General features: G+C 46.2%; 1 protein-coding gene across 1 annotated transcript in view; it reads left to right on the top strand.

The window, feature by feature from the left end:
- The first annotated feature begins 1260 nt into the window (after positions 1-1260).
- The window catches only part of LOC139587344 (neural-cadherin-like), a 55373-nt gene continuing 36616 nt past the window's right edge, over positions 1261-20017 (top strand). The window contains exons 1-5 of the mRNA XM_071421576.1: positions 1261-2301; positions 15097-15291; positions 15735-15960; positions 17274-17478; positions 17844-17955. Coding sequence (XP_071277677.1) covers positions 1296-2301; positions 15097-15291; positions 15735-15960; positions 17274-17478; positions 17844-17955 — 1744 coding nt within the window. The 5' untranslated portion in view covers positions 1261-1295. The remainder of the gene's footprint in view (positions 2302-15096; positions 15292-15734; positions 15961-17273; positions 17479-17843; positions 17956-20017) is intronic.

The raw sequence follows: 20017 nt of genomic DNA, 5'->3' as shown, positions 1-20017 counted from the left end.
ACCTTTGACTGTTTCCTGTAATATTTGACTAAAGACAAGTGAAATGGATTCTGGCTTTCTTGAGCAGAGCTTCACCTCCAGCCTAGATAGGTCACCTCTGAAGTTATAACACAGCTGGTAACACCTCTGCCTTCCTTACAACCTTCTGGTAAAACTAGCGAGCCTGCTCAAAGCAGGAAGAGGGAGCATTTCTGATGGAACAACACCTAACACAGTTTGACCAGCTGGATGTGGAGCCTGCACAAAAGGCTGCTCCTGAGCTGTTACCATCACTGTGTGAAGGGAGATACTCTTGTTTATTAACAGGAAGATGCTGCTGCTTGGAGTGATGAGAAAATGAGTACTGTTTGGTTTGATGAGCAGTGGTTGACACTGCAGTAGTCTGGCTTGTATTCACACTGCCATTGATCACAGACTAACCAGAGTGATGAGTTCCATGCCCAGATTGTTTTTTGCATATTTAGTGGGACTGATGTGTTTGCTCAGTACATTCAGAAGGAACATTTCAGTCTTGCTCTCAACAACAGCACACACTGTTATTGTCCCAAAAATATTGCATCTTTCCTAAGGAGCAGCAACCTGAATGTGCACTTCTGAGAGGCTGTGCTTCCAAGACAAACCCAGTTTATGACAGAGGAGCATGTCTGCTGAGTGATAACTACTCTTATAATTCAAGGTCCTCTCTCCTTTAGGCAATAGTGCCTTTTTCCTCTGTTTCTTTTATGGTGGTTCTTGTAGCTTGGCTGAGTGGATTTTTTTCATACAGCCTCAGGAGAGGGGGGGAGATTGCCCATTTTCCCCCAGGTCACTCCCCCGGGAAGTGTAGTTCGTCCTGTGTCTGCTCAGCTTGCAGAAGACCTGGAGGGAGCAGCTGGATGCATGTGGTGGTTAGACCTCCGTTGAATGGCAGGCACCCATCAAAGCTGCTCTGTCACTCCCCTCTGCAACTGGACAGAGGAGAGAAAATACAACAAAAAGTTCACGAGTCGAAACAAGGACAGGGAGAGATCATTGACCCTCACGGGCAGTGTGAAATGGGGGAAGATGAGGCATTTGCCAAGCAACATTGCGCGCTTTGCCACAGAATAGGAGAAAGTGAGGAATTTGCGCTTCAGTGTTGCGCGCTTTGCCACGGGCGGGTTCCCCGCTCGACCAGGCGGGGCGGGCTCGGTCCGTCCCCGCCCACGGCCGTGAGTGGCTGCGGGACGGGCCGGGCTGCCCGTGCCGTGTGTGCCCGCGGCGGGAGCGGCGCAGAGCCGGGCTGCGCTGCCCTGCGCTGCGCTGCGCTCGGCGGGATGGGCAGGGCGCGGCGGAGCGGCTGCGGGCTGCTCCCGCTCCTGCTGCTGCTGCTCGCCGGGGCGGCGGGGCTGGAGTGCGGTGTCTCCCCCCGCCTGCTGCGCTTCTCCGGGCAGGTGCCCGAGAACAGCCCGGCGGGGACGCGGGTGCGGGGTTTGCAGGTGCCGCTGCGGAGGCTGCTGGGCCCCGGGGAGCCGGCCGGGGAGTGGGCGCTGGAAGGCGACGGCGCCTCCCGCTTCTCCCTGCAGCGGCGGCCGGGCGGCGGCGGGGGGCTGCTGCTTCTCCGCACCGCCGAGCCCCTGGACCGGGAGGCGCAGCCCGAGTACGGGCTCCGGCTGCGGCGGCGAGCGGGACGGCCCCCCCGGGAGGCGCTGCTGCGGGTTCGGGTCCTGGACCGCAACGACCACCGGCCCCGGCTGCCGCCGGTGCGGCCGCTGGAGGTGGACGAGCTGGTGCCGCTGGGCACGGAGGTGGCCCGGCTCCGCGCCTCGGACGGCGACGAGGGCGCCAACGCGCGCCTCACCTACCGGCCCTGGCCGCCGGGCGCCGGCAGCCACCTGCTCTTCGTGGTGCCCCGCAGCGGGCAGGTGCTGACCGTGGGCTCGCTGCTGGGGCTGCGCCGGCTCCGCCTCTGCGTGGCGGCTCTGGACCACGGGCGGCCGCGGCCGCTGCGCAGCCCCGCGCGGTGCCTGCGCCTGGCCGTGCGCGGACGGGGGGCGGCGGGCGGCGCGGGGCGGCGGCGGGGGCCGCGCTCGCTGCAGCCGCCGGGGGCCGGGGCCCGGCGCTACACGGCCCGCCTGGCCCCCGGAGCGCGGGTGGGCGACACCGTCTTCACCGTCCCGAGGAGCCGAGAGCGGGCGGCGGGCGGCTGGTTCGAGCTGGCCTCTCCCGGTGCCACCCCCGTGGGGATCGACAGGACGTCGGGGCGGCTCTACCTGCGGCGGGAGCTGCGAGCGGGCGGCCGGGCGGAGGTGCTGGTCAAGGTGCACCGCGGCGGCGGAGGAGGTAGCGGTCCGGGAGGGGTCGGCGAGGGTGGCCGGGATGGGGTCGGTTCTCCCCGCGGCGCTGCCGCGAGTGGGTCGGGATGGCCGCAGAAGGAACGGATGGGCATGAAGGGCTGCCCCGAAGGAGGGGGATGCTGACCAGGCACAGCCGTGCCGGGTATTTGCCGTTCGAGGAAATGAAGCCGCGGTGATGCTGCCCTCCGTGGGGCGCGCAGAGCCTCAGGCGGCTGCGGGAGCTGCCCCCCGGCTGTGGGAGCTCGGAGGGTGGCGTGGGAATGTGCTGGCTCTTCCCCGGTACCGCCCGCAGAGCTTCGGCTCCTTGCCTTTGAAGGAGCAGCTGGAAATGAAGGGAATGGTGTTTTGGTTATGCTGTCTTGTAAGGAATTGTTGTCACAGTAGGTTCACTTTTGTGGGACCAGAGGCGTCTGCTCGGGGATTAACAAGCAATTGGGGCCCGGTAAAGAAGGGGCCACGCCACAACAGAGGGCTGGTTTCGTAGTGGGGGCAGCCAGCAGGGAGCCTCTCCTGCCGCTCTGGTTCTGCTGGAAGGAGCTGGGAAGGAGGAGGTGACGCTGTCCTGGGTCTGGGCACTCAGACATGCCACCCTGAACCGCACGGAACGATGCTGGGAGTCAGGCACAGCACTGGAGAGCAGCGCACGGGAAGGGGAAGGACTCGTTACAAAAGAGATGTCAACGAGCCTAGGACAAGAAAAAGAAAAATAAATCTGAATCAGGAATCCTAGGGGTTGGTGTAGAGAACTAAATGGAGATACTGTAGTTACACCTGTATGTCAAGCGTTCATATACTGTTGTGTACGGTTTTCCCAGTAGGACAGCAAAGAGAATGGCTAGACTTGATAAAATTCTTAAATCACATTAAGCTTGAGGTGTATTATGGTTGCAAGAGCCATCCCTTCCATGTTTTCCTTTCATCTTAGAGTAAGATTTAGAGTGCGTTTGTTAGTGCAGCTCAGGTCTCTAATAACGTAACGGGTTATCATTGGCTTGGGTTTATTTTGTATTGTTTGCTTGTCTTTTTTCTTCAATGCTTGCAACTAAAAGAGGGAGTATTTACCAAATTGCATCAATGAATTTTACAGTCTAGTGCTCAGGAAATGTGAAACATAGAGCTGGGAGGAAAACAAATGTGTTGCAGCATGCTGGGGACTGTGATCTTCACCAGACTGCTGTGTGCAATCTGTGAGCCCAGAGCTGCCTGACAGAGAAACTTACTCTTGCAGCAATGGGATGTGCTGTGCAAGTGACAAACATTTAACACTAGAAAAACTCTGCACAGTATTTCCAGCTACTAACTTTAAACAAATCACCTTATGTTTGAAGTAGAACTTCTCATTCAAGCTAAAGATGGAGCTGGAAAGGGGACACACAGCTTGACTGTCTTGCTAATTTATAATGAAAGCAAATAACCTTGTGAACAGTGTTCAACATATGATTGTGTTGTCCTCTCCAATCTGGTGGTGCACTTCATGTTTTTACCACTGTCTGTGTGCTAATAATGTATTGACAACAGATGAGCCTCAGGGAGAAAGGAATTCAATGATCAAGTGGGACAAGGTCATTTAGGCACTCCTTTAAGCTACTTTGAAAATCAAAACTCTCTCATAACTTTGTACAGCAACAAACTTGGGATATCTTCCTGTCTGCTTATTTTACACAAGTATGGTGAAATGGTGAAAGGATTTGAGCATCCATTTTTTTAATCTGAAGAGACCTGGTGAACTGCCAAAAGTCAAACAGAATTGACTTTGGTCTGCTCCTCATTTCTCCTCATGTCTCTTACTAAATGTAATTAAAAATCACTCACAAAGCAATCAATATTATGGAACATGTGCCAAACTTTTAATAACCTCTTTAATTGAAAAACAAAGCTCTCAGACCTTTTTTAATTGCCATCTCTTATGTAAAAAACATGAATGGACTTAGGCATTTCACAGGTGCTGCTTCTCCAGGGAAGTGTGTGTCCTGGGGATTTGGATGCATTTGCCTTTTTTTTTTTCAAGAAAAGAACAGCTTTTTAAAAAATAAGCTTTAAAAAAATTAAACAGTAGGTCACATAGTAACTTAGAGCACTGTTTCCTGCAACAGCAGTCCTAGGAAGACAAGGTATGTCTGTGTGCAGTTGAAATACTGAAATAAAGCTGAGTGCAGAGTACAAAAACCTTCTGAATCTTCCCAGCTGCTCAGTAGCACACACAGCAGTGATAGGGAGGGGGCTGCCATCTGTTTTGTGGGGACCCTGTAGCAGGCACTGTGAAAACACAGCTGTTCTCCCATTGAATATACACATGGTACGTGGACTGTGAATGGTAAAGATGTTGGCACAACTTCTGTGGCTTGTCTTATTTACCTCCACAGAGCAGTTTGCATCTTCCTTAGGAATCTGGCAGCCTCCATCTGCCTGTCAAACCCTTGCTGTTCTGGGCTCTGTGCATGGATAGTTATGGATTGGACCTGGAGTTTAAACAAGAAGTCCCATCCTCCTAGATTGCTTTCTTCAATTCACCATTGTTTACACTTTTTGGGCCCAAAGCTGCAATGGTGTCCTTGGTTCTCAGGTTGGAAAAGGATTGTTTTCTCTAACTAAACTGTGAGGAGAACTTGCTAACACTTTATATGAAGTTCACAGTTATACAATAAAGCAGTACAGAATCTGAAAAATATGAAAATATGAAGAATCTGAAAAATATGAATCTGAAAAATATGAAAGCTAAATCTTAAGGCATCAATACAAAGGTATGAGTTGCAGACCCAACATTTCTCATCCAGATTTTCTTTTGGGACATTTCACATCCTGGAAACACTGACTGCACCATCAGAACAGTGGGTGGCCAGAGCATGGAAAGCTGGAGGAAGAGTTGAAGCTCCCTTTCTCTCCCATGTCTCTCTCTGTTCATGCACACCTACAAGTACCTACACAGGTTTTCATCCTTCTCATACCAACTTTCACAGGGTGGGATGTGCAGATGCTGTTTTCTCTTCTGCCCCCTAAGCTGCCCTCTCTGATGCTGACAATAGGTACTGGTGCACACTGTGTAGAATTTTGAGGTTTAGGACTTTGTCTATCATGCTTCATACCCCTGTTCTCCAACTCTAGAAGACTTATAGTTCTCTCTTTGGTTTGGTTTGGGGGTTTTCTGGTGTTTTCTTTTTTGGTTTGGTTTTTTGTTTATTTTGGTTTTTGTTTGTTTGGTTTGGTTTTTTGTTTCTTTAAACTTAAGAGCCTGTCACAAAGGGCTTACAGAGTGCACACTGCCTTGGCTTGGAGTAGTGAGCCCCAGTGGGAGATGTCCATGTCCCTGCACACACTCACACTGCAGATACACCCCACATGCTCTCTAACTGAAAACAACTGTGTAAGAAGTCCATTATCTACAGAGGGTAATTTTGTTTGGCAACAGTAGGAACTCAAAAAAGCATGGCAAGACAAATCTCTTCCCCTCCCATGTGTGTGCAGTGCACTGAAAGGTTAAAGGGTCAGTGTTAGCAGCCCTTTCACTCTGGGATGCCTCAGGACATCAGAGAGGGGTGAACACCACAGGTAGTTTTAGACTGAAGTGAGTAAAACAGTTGCAACTGTTCAGTATTTTCCTGGCTTTGGAGGTGAGATGGATACCTCATTCCCTGCTCTCTTTCAGGTGGGATAGCAACTGTTTACTACTGTGAGTGAATTCCAAGGAGATGGATCTTAAATCTGACTGAGGAGGCTGTAGCATGGTGCAGTTCCTTCAGTGCAGTGTCTTATGGTAGAATATGAGCAGTGCTGAGCTCTAAGGACTCACTGGAAGCAAACTGCATTTTAAAAAGGCTCCTGTCAGATCTTGACATTCCTTTAAATACTGCACATGGAAAGAATATGTGGTTTGAGTCCCTCCTACTTTCTTAGGAAACTTCCACCAGGATGCCTGCTGGGATGAGAACCCTTTCAGTCCATGTAATACAGCTTTTGTAAAAGCTGACAAGTAATTAATGTATGTTGCTGGCTGTGATTTCAAAACAAGACATAGCTTAGGTTTGGGGATCTTTTTTATTTTTTCTTTTTTCAACAGACCCAGAAATGTCCCACTGCTTCCTGGCACCTCCTGACATTTTTAGAAAATAAGTCTCACTCCAGAAACACAAACTTGACTTGATCAGCCATTGAGGTCACATTATATGCTGCCTTTTTTTTTTTTTTTTTTTTTTTTCCTGGGTGTCAGGGGGGTGTTTCCTCCTGGTATCAGACTGATTAAAACCATCTGTGGATGCCATTAGTGTGCCTCCAAATTCAGGACCAACAGAAAAAGCTTGCTTCACTTAACCCATGAAACCACTTTAATGGCCAGGGCTCACTGGATGAAAGAGCAAGCTCTGGGATGAAGGTATGAAGGTTGTTACTTTACCATGTCTGCAAATATCTTTGGGAAAACCTTGCTGTTAAAAAAAAAAAAAAAAAAAGAAAAAAGTAAACATGCATAATGATGCAGAGGCTATAAATTAGTCTTAAGAATGTCTGACAAAGTCATTAATTTTGAGAAGCCTACAAAATGCTTAGAACTGGAGAGGTAAATGTAAAGCTTATGTTACAAGTATTCTTGTAAGTTACACAAGCTATTTAAACCATGAGAAAACCTCTATCATAACAAATTTGAGAGAAAAGCAGTGGGAAAACTTAAAAATAGAACATTCAGCCCTTTATTCTTGAGATTAGCATCTTGAATCCTTTTATACAGACTATGATTTAGTATTTCTGAGTTTCATTACATTTCAACAGCAGGAAGGCATTTAAAAATCTGGTTTTAGACCCAGACCAAAGCTGCACCATGCCAGAAACAGCCCTGCATGCTCCTGGTGCTGTCTCACACTCCAGGAGCACTGTGAAGTGCCCAGCAATATTTGATTTTCATTTACTGGCAGGAGCCAGCTGACCTGGGGCTGCCTTTACACACCTGCCTTTCACATGGGAGGCCCAAAATTCACACATACCACGTTTGCTCAGGCACTGTATCCATATTAGCAGGGAGAATGTGCACAAAGCCCCCTCTTTGGGACCACGACTGAAGTGGAATTGAGCTTCCTCCTGCTCGTGTGTCCCCAGTGGGCTTGGAAAGCTCTGTCCTCCCCAGAGGGCAGTGGCTTCCCAGCTGCTGCTTTGGGGCAGGCACTGGGGGCTCCTTGCAGTACTGCAGGCTGAGCACTGAGGCTGGCCTGATGCTGGAAACTGCCCAGAAGTTAAGAACATGTTAAAGCAGAAAGTTTAAGAAAAGCCTTTAAAAACCTGACCTGATGGTGGAAAGGACTTGGAATTCTGCTTCTGCTGTGATTGTTGCTGATGGAATGCCCTAAAAGCAGTGCTTGATGATAACAAAGTAAGGAGCCATTGGTTCCTGTGGGTGGACACCCCGTGTGGCATAGACACTGATCTGGGAGAGAGAAGCAGCAAAGTGCCAAATGGCCATGCCTGTGGAAGAGGATCTGTTTAGAATCTAGAATAAAAGGAGAAGTGGAAGGTAATCTAGCAAGTTCTCATTTCTGAGGGCACAGCAGAGCAGCCAGCAGAGAGCTCCTTTGGGGGCTGCTGCTCCAAACACCCCAGTGGGTGCTGCTGCCCAGCCTCACCAAAGGGGCTCATGCTGGGGGTCTGAGCTGCTCCTCACAACTGCACCCAGGGGGGTTAAAGGGGTAAAGCTAATATTGCAAAGCTCTTTGGCACCTTTTTGTACATATCAAACACATTTGCTGTCCTAAAATGATTGTATTTTGCTGGTGGCATGAACTTTTTAAGTGTTTGGAAAGAAGTTAATAGATTTTAAGCATGGTCATAGGAATAGCTCTTACTGCATGAAGCCTCAGCAAGCTACTTTTTATTTTAAAAATGTTTGAAAAACCTTCAGGGAGAAGAGACTTAACTATGTTAAAGGACAGCTGATAAATGCCTGTAGTTTTTCCACAGGAAAACTGAACATCAAAGCAAAATGATTCCTAACCACTGAAGCAATCAGACTCTGCTACAGCCTCTCAGGAACAAAGATGTTTTTTATGTCCCACACAAAATACTTTAAACTTAATAAGTGCCACTTGAATGAGGAAAAGCAGGTGCTGTGCTGGGTAGGATGACAAGAAGACATGATTGTAGCTGTGTCTTACTGCACTTTCCTTCTTCAAAAGCCATAAAAAATCCCCCAAATGCCCTCTGTGCTGTTCACTCCTCGGCTGTTCTTACTATGTTGGTGTGATCTGACTTCCTCATCAACTGATGTGCCTGCAAATAATAAATTTTTTATAGTATTTAATAACATTTTTACTGAGGATTATTCAGCTGTGAACATGGCAAACTGTAATAAAAACTTGTTTTATGTGGAATTCTGCTATATGGAAGCTTTTGAGATCCTGTAAATTGTTGTGTCTCCTACCTTCTCTGTGTCTCTAATTCTCCTGATTTTGTGGTAAGGAGCAGCTCTTGGCAGATACAGTGGATTTAAGGGTTGAGGCAGAAATGCTACTTCTATAATCACAGGTCTGAGAGTGCTTCAGAGCTTTCCTCTGGAAACAGACAACAAAATTAAAACAGATTTGAAAAACTAGAGGAGGGCACCACAGGCAAGATGATGTGATAGCAGTAAAAATACAATGGATTTTGAAGGCCTGCTCCTATAACTGCCTGCAGCTCTTCCTGTGGTGTACAGCCTGAGGAAATGATCTTTGCTGCCTGACAAATGCTGTGGTTCTCAGACACCCCATGTGAGGGAGGTACCCACTGCAGCTTGCACTCACACAGAAAGGGAAAAATTGGCTGAAGATTTTCCTTTGCTGTCCATGTGTGCAGTGGCACCTGCAGTTGCCTTTCAGCCTGCTGGTCCCACTGGGTGAGTCCACAGGTAGCACTGAGAAAAGCAAGACCTTGCCTCCTAAGCTGGGTGAGGATGTGTGTACATAGAAAATGTGTCCCAGTGCTGGTGTCTATTAAGAAACATGTAATAGATACAATGCAAAATGATCTCTGCAGGCTGCTTTTTCAAGCTTGCTGGTTGTGGTTAACTGAGGAGAGGAAATGGAAAGCTTCAGCTGGGGCAGCTGGCACAGTCCCATTGCCCAGGTGTGCTGTGCCTGTGGGCTCTTTACCCCAGGCTGCTGCAGGGGTTTGTGAACTTCCAAGGGAATAAAGAGTCCTATTTCCAGAACTGATGGTGAGGGTATTGCCTTGCCTTCAGGACACAGTACTCACTGCTTGGTCCAACATGAGTCCAGTCAGTGCCCTCATTTGTTGCAAAGGAATGTGTTACTCCTGGGCATTGTACCCAAACCTCAGGAGTACTTGTGAGACACCAAATCTGTTAATTAATGAAAGCATCACAGCCAGGAATCTCTCATCAATGTTTCAGTTGGAGGTGACCCATCATGTTCATGACAGCAGACTAGCTGTACTAAAGATGCTCCCATACAACTTTTCTTAAGGGAGTTGGGGAAAAGAACTTAATAAAAGTAAGCCTTCGTTTTTGAGGTGGAGATCTGTGTTGTGAAGGCTGTCCCCACTGTGAGAGCTTCTTCATGCCCCTGCACTTCTCCCACATGCTGTAGCTGGGGCACAGGCACGAGCATCATGGGTGCTGCTGACTGGATTAGTCCTCAAGACCAAGTTAAAGCTGCTTTCTCTTCTCCTTTACCTCATACCTTTATTGGGAGTGCTCATCTTCGGGCCAGCTGCTGATGTTTGAGCTTGTAGGAATAATTTACCACCAGATTTGAAAGCCCCTTGGGCAGGACAGAGTGGCACAGTGGACAGCATAACTGTGGAAATGTCACTAATGATATCATTAAAATGCAGGGGAAAAAAAGCATTTCTGAAAGTGATGATAAATTCTGGTTAAAGACCAAGTATTGCCACAAGGAATTTTGGTTTAAGTTTAAATATGCCCAGGTAGATTAGCCAATGGTCCTGAAGATGACAAGGGGGGGTTTAGCATTTAAGCATTTCTCAGGTGGAGATTTCCTGGCCATGGTTCAATGATGAGCCAAAGCTCCTGATGTCCTGCCCTGCACTGAGGACTCGTGCTGTGGCCTGAGTGGGGGCTTTCTAGGCATCCCACCTTGGACTTCTGTTTCAGGCACTGCAGACGCTTCTTCACATACCACACTCTCTCTTTTTAATTCAAATGATTCTTTTTGCCTGAGGGGGTAGAAATAAAATATAAACTACCATTTTTTTATGCACACTTTTTAGTTTTTAATTTTCCAGCATTAGTCCCCTCAAACCCACATCAGTCAGTGCAGCTCTAATTGTAATCTTAGGAAAAGACATTTCTCTTCTCTTCTCTTCTCTTCTCTTCTCTTCTCTTCTCTTCTCTTCTCTTCTCTTCTCTTCTCTTCTCTTCTCATGTTTCTTCTTCTGGTGAGGGAGGAAATGAAATGATCAAAGGAGTGAAATTGATACAGGCTTGCAAGAACAGCCACTTGCCGTTTCAAAACCCTTTCCAGTTCTTTCTTTTCTTTCATATTATTGTCCAAGGAAGGTGTGGGTGTATGTGCTCTGATCTGCTGAATAATGTTTAGCCCTCCAAGACACAAACTTAGCATCTCTTCATTCCCTCACTCTTGCACTTGCTACATCCTAACATTTTACTTAAGGTGCTCTCAACTGGTGATTGATTGACATCCCTTTTGTTGACATATCTTTTTTAGATGTAAGCAGGAGGTAAAGCTGAAGCCTTGGGGATACACCAGTATCAGGAAAATCAGCACTCCTTAGTGTTCTCTTCCAGACTGACCTTACCAAGACTCTTTCCAATGTGTAGTGCAGAGGCCAGGCCATCCTGTTGATAGTCTGGTTTCCTGATTATTTCCTTCCTTGCAGTGGATAATTCATATTGACAAAATTGGGTGAACTGCAACATCGCTGGGTGATGTTGCATTCTGATTTAATAGGATGCTGTGGTTGTGTCAGGAACAAAATAAACCACTATTGATTTCAGAGGCTTGATCTGTTAATGCCTTTGCAGCTATGACAGTTGAAAACCCAATGCATTCCTGGGGAAAAACTCTACTTTGTCAAGGCTGGTTTTGTTTCACTGACTTGTTTCAAGACAGTGTGATAATTTTACACAGTGTCTGATTGCCATGAGTCTGAAACACCTTAAAATCCTTGAGTTTCTCACACCTGGTGTGTGTGCAAAGGGGAGTGACCAGAACAGAAATGTCCCTACTCATAGTGCTGCTTCTGAGCAGCCCTTTCTGCATGATAGGGGAAATTAGGGAAATTAGGGTTAATCAGTGCTGTTTGTCTGACCTCCTGTCAGTTTCAAGACCATGTTCAACACTGCTTTTTTAGGGTTTTGGATTTGAATTGATAAAACCTGTTCTTTGTAACTATATTTTCTTCCATTTATGCCTTGCTAGAATTAGAGCTCTGATCTATATAGATATAACCTGGACTGTTTTGTCAGCATGCTTGCAGGTTACTTCAATTTAAATTTTGTTACTTGCATGGAGAAAACAGCTTTAAGTCTGAAAATCTGAAATAAATGCTGAGGGCCTAAGGGAGTGAGCCAGGTCTCAGCTGCAGAAAGATATTCCACCCTATAGCTGAAGTTTATTACCCCTGCTGCTGTACTACAGCCCTCCAGGCTTAGCTTCATCCCATGTTTTTCCTTTCATGTGTGGTGCTGGATGTTTCTAGACTGCCATTCACTCCTTTTCTCACTTCTTACCCTTAAGCAAACAGCAAAGATAAAACACAAAGTCCAAAGAATGTTTATGTTAGAAGTTCCTTGAAGCTGCAGGGGAATGAGTGACATGTGGACATATATGCCTCAAAAATCAATGAGATGCAAAAGCTGAAGGGCAGGGAGATTATTGTGTGATGGAAAGGATTTAACAGTCTTGCTGGTTCTGTGCCCCTGCCTAGGGGCAGGTTTTGTCACAACAAAGTGATTGCCAGCAGATATTTGTCTAGTCAGGTCCTAAAGATCTCAGTGCTGGAGGCTGTCTCACCTCTCAGGCCACTATCAAGGGCTCCATTGTCCTTACAATTAAAAACATGCTGAGGGATTCTGTGCCCAACATCTAATGCCAGTCTTTTCCTTCAGAATGAGAGCTAGTTATTTTTTGGTTTGCAGGTTACAGAACAGCTGGCTGACTTCATACCTTAGTCCTTAAGCCTCTTATATCACTGTTTGCATGTCTCTTGCAGTCTCCTGAAAATCTCCAGGTCTTTTCACCTCTCTTGAAGGGCATTCTTTCTGGTTATGCTCTTGGCTTTTCTCTGGACACTTGCCAGCTGGTCCATGTCTTTCTTGAAATCCAGCTCCTAGAACTTTAGTTCACTGGATTGCCCAGGGAGGTTTTGGAGTCTTCTTCCTTGGAGATATTCAGAAGCCTTGTGGATGTTTTTCTGAGCAGCCAGCTCTGGGTAGCCCAGCTTGAGCTGAGTGGTTGGACCAGATGACCTCCAGAGGTCCTGCCACCTTCACCCATCCCATCAGTCTGTGATCTGAGGCTTTGCTAAGTGTCACGGTTTTACCAAGGTCCAGTGAGGGCTGAACATGAGCCAGCAGTGCCCAGGTGCCCAAGAAGGGCAATGGCATCCTGGCCTGGATCAGCAATAGTGTGGCCAGCAGGAGCAGGGCAGGGATTGTCCCCTGTACTGGGCACTGGTGAGGCCACACCTCAAGTGCTGTGTCCAGTTCTGGGCCCTCACTACAAGAAGGACATTGAGGGGCTGGAGTGTGTCCAGAGGAGGGAAACAGAGCTGGGGAAGGGCCTGGAGCACAAGTCCTGTGAGGAGAGGCTGAGGGAGCTGGGGGTGTTTAGCCTGGAGAAAAGGCTCAGGGGTCACCATATTGCTCTCTGCAACTGCCTGAAAGGAGATTGTGGCCAGGAGTGGCTCGGTCTCCTCTCCCAAGTAACAAGTGATAGCACAAGAGGAAATGGCCCCAAGTTGTGCCAGGGGAGGGTTAGATTCAATATTAGGGGGAAAATTTCTCACAGAAAGGGTTGCCAAGCATTAGAACAGGCTGTCCAGGGAAGTGGTTGAGTCACCATCCTGGAGGTATTTGAAAGACATGTGGATGTGGCATTTAGGGACATGGTTTCATGGAATTGTAGAATTCTTAAGGTCCAAAAAGACCTTTAGGATGATCAAGTCTGACTGTCAACCTAGCACCAGCACCATGTTCACCATTCAATCATGTCCTCAAGTGCCATGTGCACATGCTTTTTCAACATTTCCAGGGATGGTGAATCCCAGGTTTAGTTGTTAAGTTGGCAGTACCAGGTTAATGATTGGACTTGATGATCTTAGAGTCTTTTTCAATCTAAATTCTTCTATGTTTCTATTTAAATACACCTTTCATAGAGAGGTAAGGTGAAGTGTTTGTAAAAGTACAGAAAATTATGGTTAATTTGAGCAATACAAATATTTTCCCTGACATGCTGTCCTGAACTCAGTGAAATTTGTTCCCATGTCTGTCTTTTTTAAATCATAAATCTCTGTTTTACTGCTGACTTTTGGTGGGTTTTACAATACCTGCAGCAGGTTTAGGACCTCATTATTCATTGGTACTTAAAAATTGGATCACCTACATGGAGCAATATTAAGAAAAATCTGTATAATTACAATTTTTTAAATAATTCTCCATGTTTCACTATATGGGAAAAATACTTGACTAGATATTCAGTCTCTGCAGAAATTAGAACTGCCTGAATTAGACGAATAAATGAACAAAATATCTTTAAATGCTCATGCCTACAAGTTTTCATCCCTTTACTAGCAAAATAACACTGTCTGTAACAGGCTGAATTAGGACATGTATTTGTCAACCCTCCTTCTTGGCTATAGATAAAATAGTGACTGCTCCAGCTGCTCTTATGAGCTACTACCTCATGCTATGGGTTGTGCCTTGTCCTACACAGCAATACAGAGAAAACAAAAAGTGAACCAATGTTCTCCTGTATGAAGTGCTGGAGAAAACCAGAAACCATGTAATCTAAGAAAACTAAGGAAGCCATGTCTTAAATGATTTTAAATACTATAAAACCCTGCAAAAATTCAGTAAAGTTTTTTCCTTCCTGGGAATGATTATCTCTGGGAAATTTGTCTAGCATGTATTTTTACTGCGGGGTAAGGCTGCTTGTAAGTACAGGTCTGGTGGGTCAGGGAATGTCTGTCTGTGGGTAGCCTTTTATTTAGTATCACATCCCTGAGACACACACCTAAAATTGTTTGGAATTTCTGGCTTTTGGTGCTGGTTTTGTCCACGTGCTCCTGCCTTCTTCCATCCTGTGTGAAATGGCCTTCTTGAAGGCAGAGTTGAAGGGTTTCCTGTATGAGACACACATACACCTGGGTGGATCTTTCATTGTGTCGTGATGTAGCCCTTAACAGACCTGCAACCTCAGTGCAGTTTGTTGAAGTATGTGATCATATTTTAACAGGCAGAAAACGTACATTTCTCCTATGTACCTTTCTACATACCCCCTTTCTACATGTAGTTTCTCTTTTTATTCAACTTTATTCCCTACATTCCATAATATATTCTTTTTAATTTGTAGTCAAATCTTAAGGCCGCTTTTAGAACACAAATGTTCTTAGGAAAATTTCTTCAAGAAGCCCATATATAACTGTTAGTGACTTGCTGTGAATTAAAAAGGCTTGAAAATAGGTCTCCCTAGAGGTGAAAAATAGTGTGATTAAATCTCTACATGTCCTTTGCAGTGGAAGCTTCCTTCTCAGATACTAATGGATAAGATCTTAACGTTAAGCTGGTGACCAAGCTGTCTAGAAATGGGTGTGTGTTTTGCAGATGATGACTGGTACCTGTGCCACGTGACTCTCCTTGCCCCGGAGGAGGAGCTGCTGTCCTGGGCCATGTACCCGTACCCGTACCTGGCGCGCGTCGACCCCGATGCGCGCAAGGGCGCGCTCGTCTACCAGCTCACGGCACGTTGCAGCAGCCCTGGAAACACCTCTGCTGCCATAACCTACACTCTCATTGCAGGTAGGGCTGGTCTGAACACAAAAGGTGAAATTCTCTTCAGTTGCAAATGTTTCTTACCAAGTTTACAATTTCATGGGTAAATTTTTCCCTTGGGGAATCCTTAAAGATACAACAAGTACAGCAAACAGAAGCTGGAAATGCTGTAAGTAAAAGTTACATGGATGGGAATCTTTCTTCTTGCCATTTTCTTTGCTTATTTTGAAATTGATGGCAGCTTTACTGTTAGCTTAAGGCTCCATTTCTTATTTGTTCTTGTCTCTGTTACACTGCTGGTCAACAAAACAGTATGTGTGAAAGATAAGGTGGACAACTGGAAAGGTAAAAAGAAGTGCATACAAGGACAGAGGTGGATGAGTTGAGGATGGCTTACTTTGAAATGGTGGAGGTGCCAATGTTCTTGCTGTGGGGCATGTCTCAGAGCAGCTTTGTGCATGTGTTGGTAGGTGGTGACGAGCGATTCCGAGTGGATAAAGACACTGGCATGATCATGACCACTGGTCTGCCTTTGACGTGGAACAAGGAGTATGTGGTGACTGTGGAAGCCTCTGATGAGCAGGGCAACAGAAGCCCCTACGCCTCTGTTTCCATCCTGGCCGGCTCCCGCCCTCCACAGTTCACAAACATGTCCTACAGCGTGTTTGTCCCTGAAAACACTCCAGCAGGAGAAAAGTGAGTTGGACTTGGTTGGGTGACTCCCTCCCTGCAGTCTGAGAGGAGCTTCACAGAGCACAAGAGGGTGAAACTGTTGTGATTTGCTTCTTAGGGCCATGCATATGCATTTGTCTATCACACTTTAAAAATAATGTTGTGTTTTCTAAAAGAAATTATGCCTCTTTTGATGTTTCTCCAGTATGACATGAGTCTCCATGTGTCACATGTAGTCTGGGATGCTGGAATTATTTTAATGCTTTTGGGATTTTAGTGCATTGCATCATGAATTAGAACAGCCGAACTACTGGCTATGCATCTCCTAGGGATTTAAACAAATGCTTGAAAAATAGTCTTTTAATTAACCAGATCTGGAGTTGTTTGTGTCCTGTTTGACTTGTATTTAAATTTCTAGAAAGACAAGTCATTTCCAGAGACTTGAGATAACAGCAGCAGTGTGAAGTACAAAGAGATAAAGCTCAGTCTCCAAGGGGCTCTGCTGTTGCATGGAGAGTGGCTAAGCCAAGCCACAGTGGGGAGATGCTCTCAAGCTGGCTCTGGGTTTATTGCCACTGTTCAGCTACTTGAGAGCAGAATGGGCTTTAAGGCCTTAAGGAGCAGGTGGAACAGTGCCATAAGGCCTCTAAGGAGCAGGAAACCTCAAAATAAACTGATGACCTAGGAAAAAATTGCTGGAGATGTGCCACTAATCCTTAAGAGAGACTGAATGAGAAGGAGGAGGGAAATTTCTCTACTTCGCAGGAGCTTTCAGTGAGATGAGCTAAAAGTGTGTTGTGCTGGTGAAAGACTGGTGTGAGAGGTGGAGCTTCAAAACATAAGTCACAGCAGGGAGGCAAATATTCCTTTGATATCCTGCCAAGGTGGACAGCAGGATCTGGAAAGCTCTGTGCTCCATGGGTTTCCCATCCATGTCTAAACCCATTTCTTTTCTAAATAAACAACTACAGAGAAACTCAGAAGTATAGTAGATCACTTATTTCTGAATAACTGAGAAACTGGCGGTAAACTAGTAACTGCTGTCAAGTATTTAAAAGGCTACAATAGGAAAGAAAAAAGCGTTTTATTGTTAGTGGGGGTTGAAATGGGTTGTTATTTCAGCACTGCTATGCCAGTGAGTAAGTTTGGTGAGAGAAGAGAAGGTAGATGGGCTCCCTGTAGCAAAAGGGGTTTCCAGTCTGGATACAAAACTGAGCCAAACATTGACAGAGAGTGAGCAAGACAGCTTTCTTCATCCTATGCTCCTCTAGGTGCTGAGGAGACAGCTTTTGTTGTTAATGTTTTGAAGCAAAGGGTTGTTCTCTCGTTCTTTGCAGAGTAGCAGTTGTTGAGGCTGTTTCTTTCCAGAGCCAGCCTCTTTCCTACACTCTCCTGACAAACCCCTCTGGGCTGTTCCGGGTGAGGCAAGAGAGTGGAGAGCTCAGCCTGACCCACCCCGTGGACTACGAGAGCGAGCACCACCTCTACCACCTCCTTCTGAGAGCCATGGAAGCTGAGAGCACTCTCAGCAGTGTGACTGAGGTACAGGAATCTCTTCACTCCTACCCATGGTCTGCAACCCCTTGATCCAGGACCAGTTACACAGATGGATAGCCCAGTGAGGATGCTGGGCAGGGGGGAGCCTTGTAGTACAGGCAGAAATCTGGGTTCACATCTGGGCTCTGCAAATACCTCTCGTATTACTTTTTGGCTTTCAGTCCCATCTTGAGAGTGGAGGAGAACACACTTCTCTGTGTGTTACAGGAGTAGTGTGAGAAGAATAGCATCAGAGGTGTAAGGATGGGACAGCAGCAAAAGCACTGAGTGCCACTGCAGTGTCCAGAAAGAGGTGCTCCTCTAGCAGTGTAGGAGCTAAAATCCACTCTCAGTGTGTCCTTTCTCCTTAGGTCATGGTCCATATCACCGATGAAAATGACTGTTCTCCTGAGTTCCAGCGCTCCATTTACAGCAGGGACAACGTTCCTGAAACCATTCCCGTTGGCACATCTGTTCTGCAAGGTGGGGACCATCCTGTCATCTCTCACCTCAGTCCTGCCACAGACCTGCTAGTTTGTTGCCTTTCCATGTTCTGGCCATGAGGAAGCGCTCTCTTCCACAGGCACTGCCTTGGTAAGGTGTGGATGGCAGCTTTCCTGGCACTCTGTGGATGACTTTTAGCTAGCCTGGAAGTAGAGCTGTGAGTGTCTTCAGGTGAGGATCACTGCACTGTGCCCAAGGAGAGATCCTGTGGTATCCAAGGGCAGTTAAAGCAGCTGATAGGAAGTGACTTCATTTCCTTTAAATGTTGTAGCTGTCTTTTAACTCATCTTGGTAATCTTTTTGTGTGCCAGAAGCAGCTACAATTAGTTTTACTTTCCTTAATGTGTTAAGAAAAAAAACTGGGCTTTTTAAAATGGGCAGCTAGTTTTGTCAAATAGGCATTAATGCTGTATAACTGACTTGCAAAGTGTTAAAGAAAAAATATTTTGAAAGCTTGTGAACTTAAATTTATGGTTGTGGCTTACCAGTCATCATCCCATGTTTGTTTTTAACACGGCCATGTGTCACTTGCATATAAATCCTGAGTGCACAGGTGACATTTTTAGAGGCTAAAATAGTATGCTAATAAAAGACTTCAGGGGGTATGGACTCTGAGAAATGAGTATGTGCCAAGGCAAGATACTTAGCAAAAAGATGAAAATATAAATTTCCCAAAGCTGGAGCGGAACTCTGCAGGTTGCAGAGGTGATAAGAAGTCTAGCTTCCCTTGTGTAAGGGGGCTGCAGGGCCTGCTTTCTCTAAACATTTGCAAAGAGAGTTCAGAGCTTGTCAGACTTAATTTTTAGATTTAATTGCTCTTGGGAAGAAAGAAATTGATCAGAATAACCAAATCCTAAAATTCCTAAGCATGTGATTCTCCTTAAAGAGATGAATATCCTTCTGTCCAGAGGACTTGTAAAGCTCATCAAAATTCTACTTGTGGGGGAAAAAATTTATGCCTCATGTCCAAAGAAAGCAGAATGTCAAAGCTGTGCAATTGCATCCCACGTTGTTGTCTTGCCACATGGTGTACATTTCAAGAGGAACAGCCATCTTAGAAAAGAAAATGTGAGGTGGAAGTATAGTGGCAGTCAGTGGAAATGGGTGTGTGAAGACTCACTTGCTGTGGAAGGGCTGAGCAGGGTTGTTAGTGGCTGCAAGGGAGCTGTACCTTGTGCAGATGAGACCTGGGCCACTAACTCTGACTGCCAAGGCAAGTGCCTCAGGAAAAAAAGACAAAGATCTCTTACTCTCACTATAGCTCCTTGAGGGATGGGATGTTGCAGCCTCAGAATGACCCACAAACAGAAATAAATGCAAATATGAGAGCTTTTGCCATTCTGGGCCTGCCTGTATCTGTTGGTGGCAGTGAAAAAGGTAGTGTGATAAATGCTTTTGTTAAAACTGTGAGTGATACCAATGTAGGTTTCAGTTTTCAGCTGCTTTTATTCTAGCACACTCAAAGTCTGGAGCATGGAGGGTGCTCTCAGAAGGACCCTCAGCCTTCAGCTGCACCACTGTGCCAGCAGAACAAGGCTTGGAGCTGTAGCTGGCAGCTCAGTCAGCTTTTGAGCCAGAGTTAGCTTGCACTAAGCTAGTTCAGAACATGTGCAAAGCCAGCACAGAGCTGCTTGTGCCTGGCATATGAGCCTTAAAATATCCTTTGCAAGGCACACCAGTTTCCAGGATGGAATGAAATGGAGGGGAATGGGATTCCCAGGTGCTATTGGGAAGTAAGGCACATTTCTGTCATGTACAAATAAGTGCCACATTCCCTATTTGCCAGAAAACGTCTGGGGGAAAAGAAGCATATCGTTAAGCACATAGAATATATTTCTGTGAGTGGTTAAATGGCTCACTAATGGCTGTAGATTAAATCTGAATTTTTCAAATCAAAAAAGTTTTTCACATTCTGCATGCCTTTCTAAAAACAATACTTAACCACTATATTAAGCAGATTTAAATCACTGTCATTTTAGTCTTTGCATTTTTAATATATTTTGTCTATCAGTGCAGCAAGAGAGTGATTAACACTAAAGCC

The sequence above is a fragment of the Agelaius tricolor genome, unplaced genomic scaffold (genome assembly GCF_023055355.1).
Source record: "Agelaius tricolor isolate 1412-34295 unplaced genomic scaffold, bAgeTri1.0.p SCAF_2, whole genome shotgun sequence".
Lineage (NCBI taxonomy): Eukaryota > Metazoa > Chordata > Aves > Passeriformes > Icteridae > Agelaius > Agelaius tricolor.
This window is presented reverse-complemented; position numbering and strand designations above follow the sequence as displayed.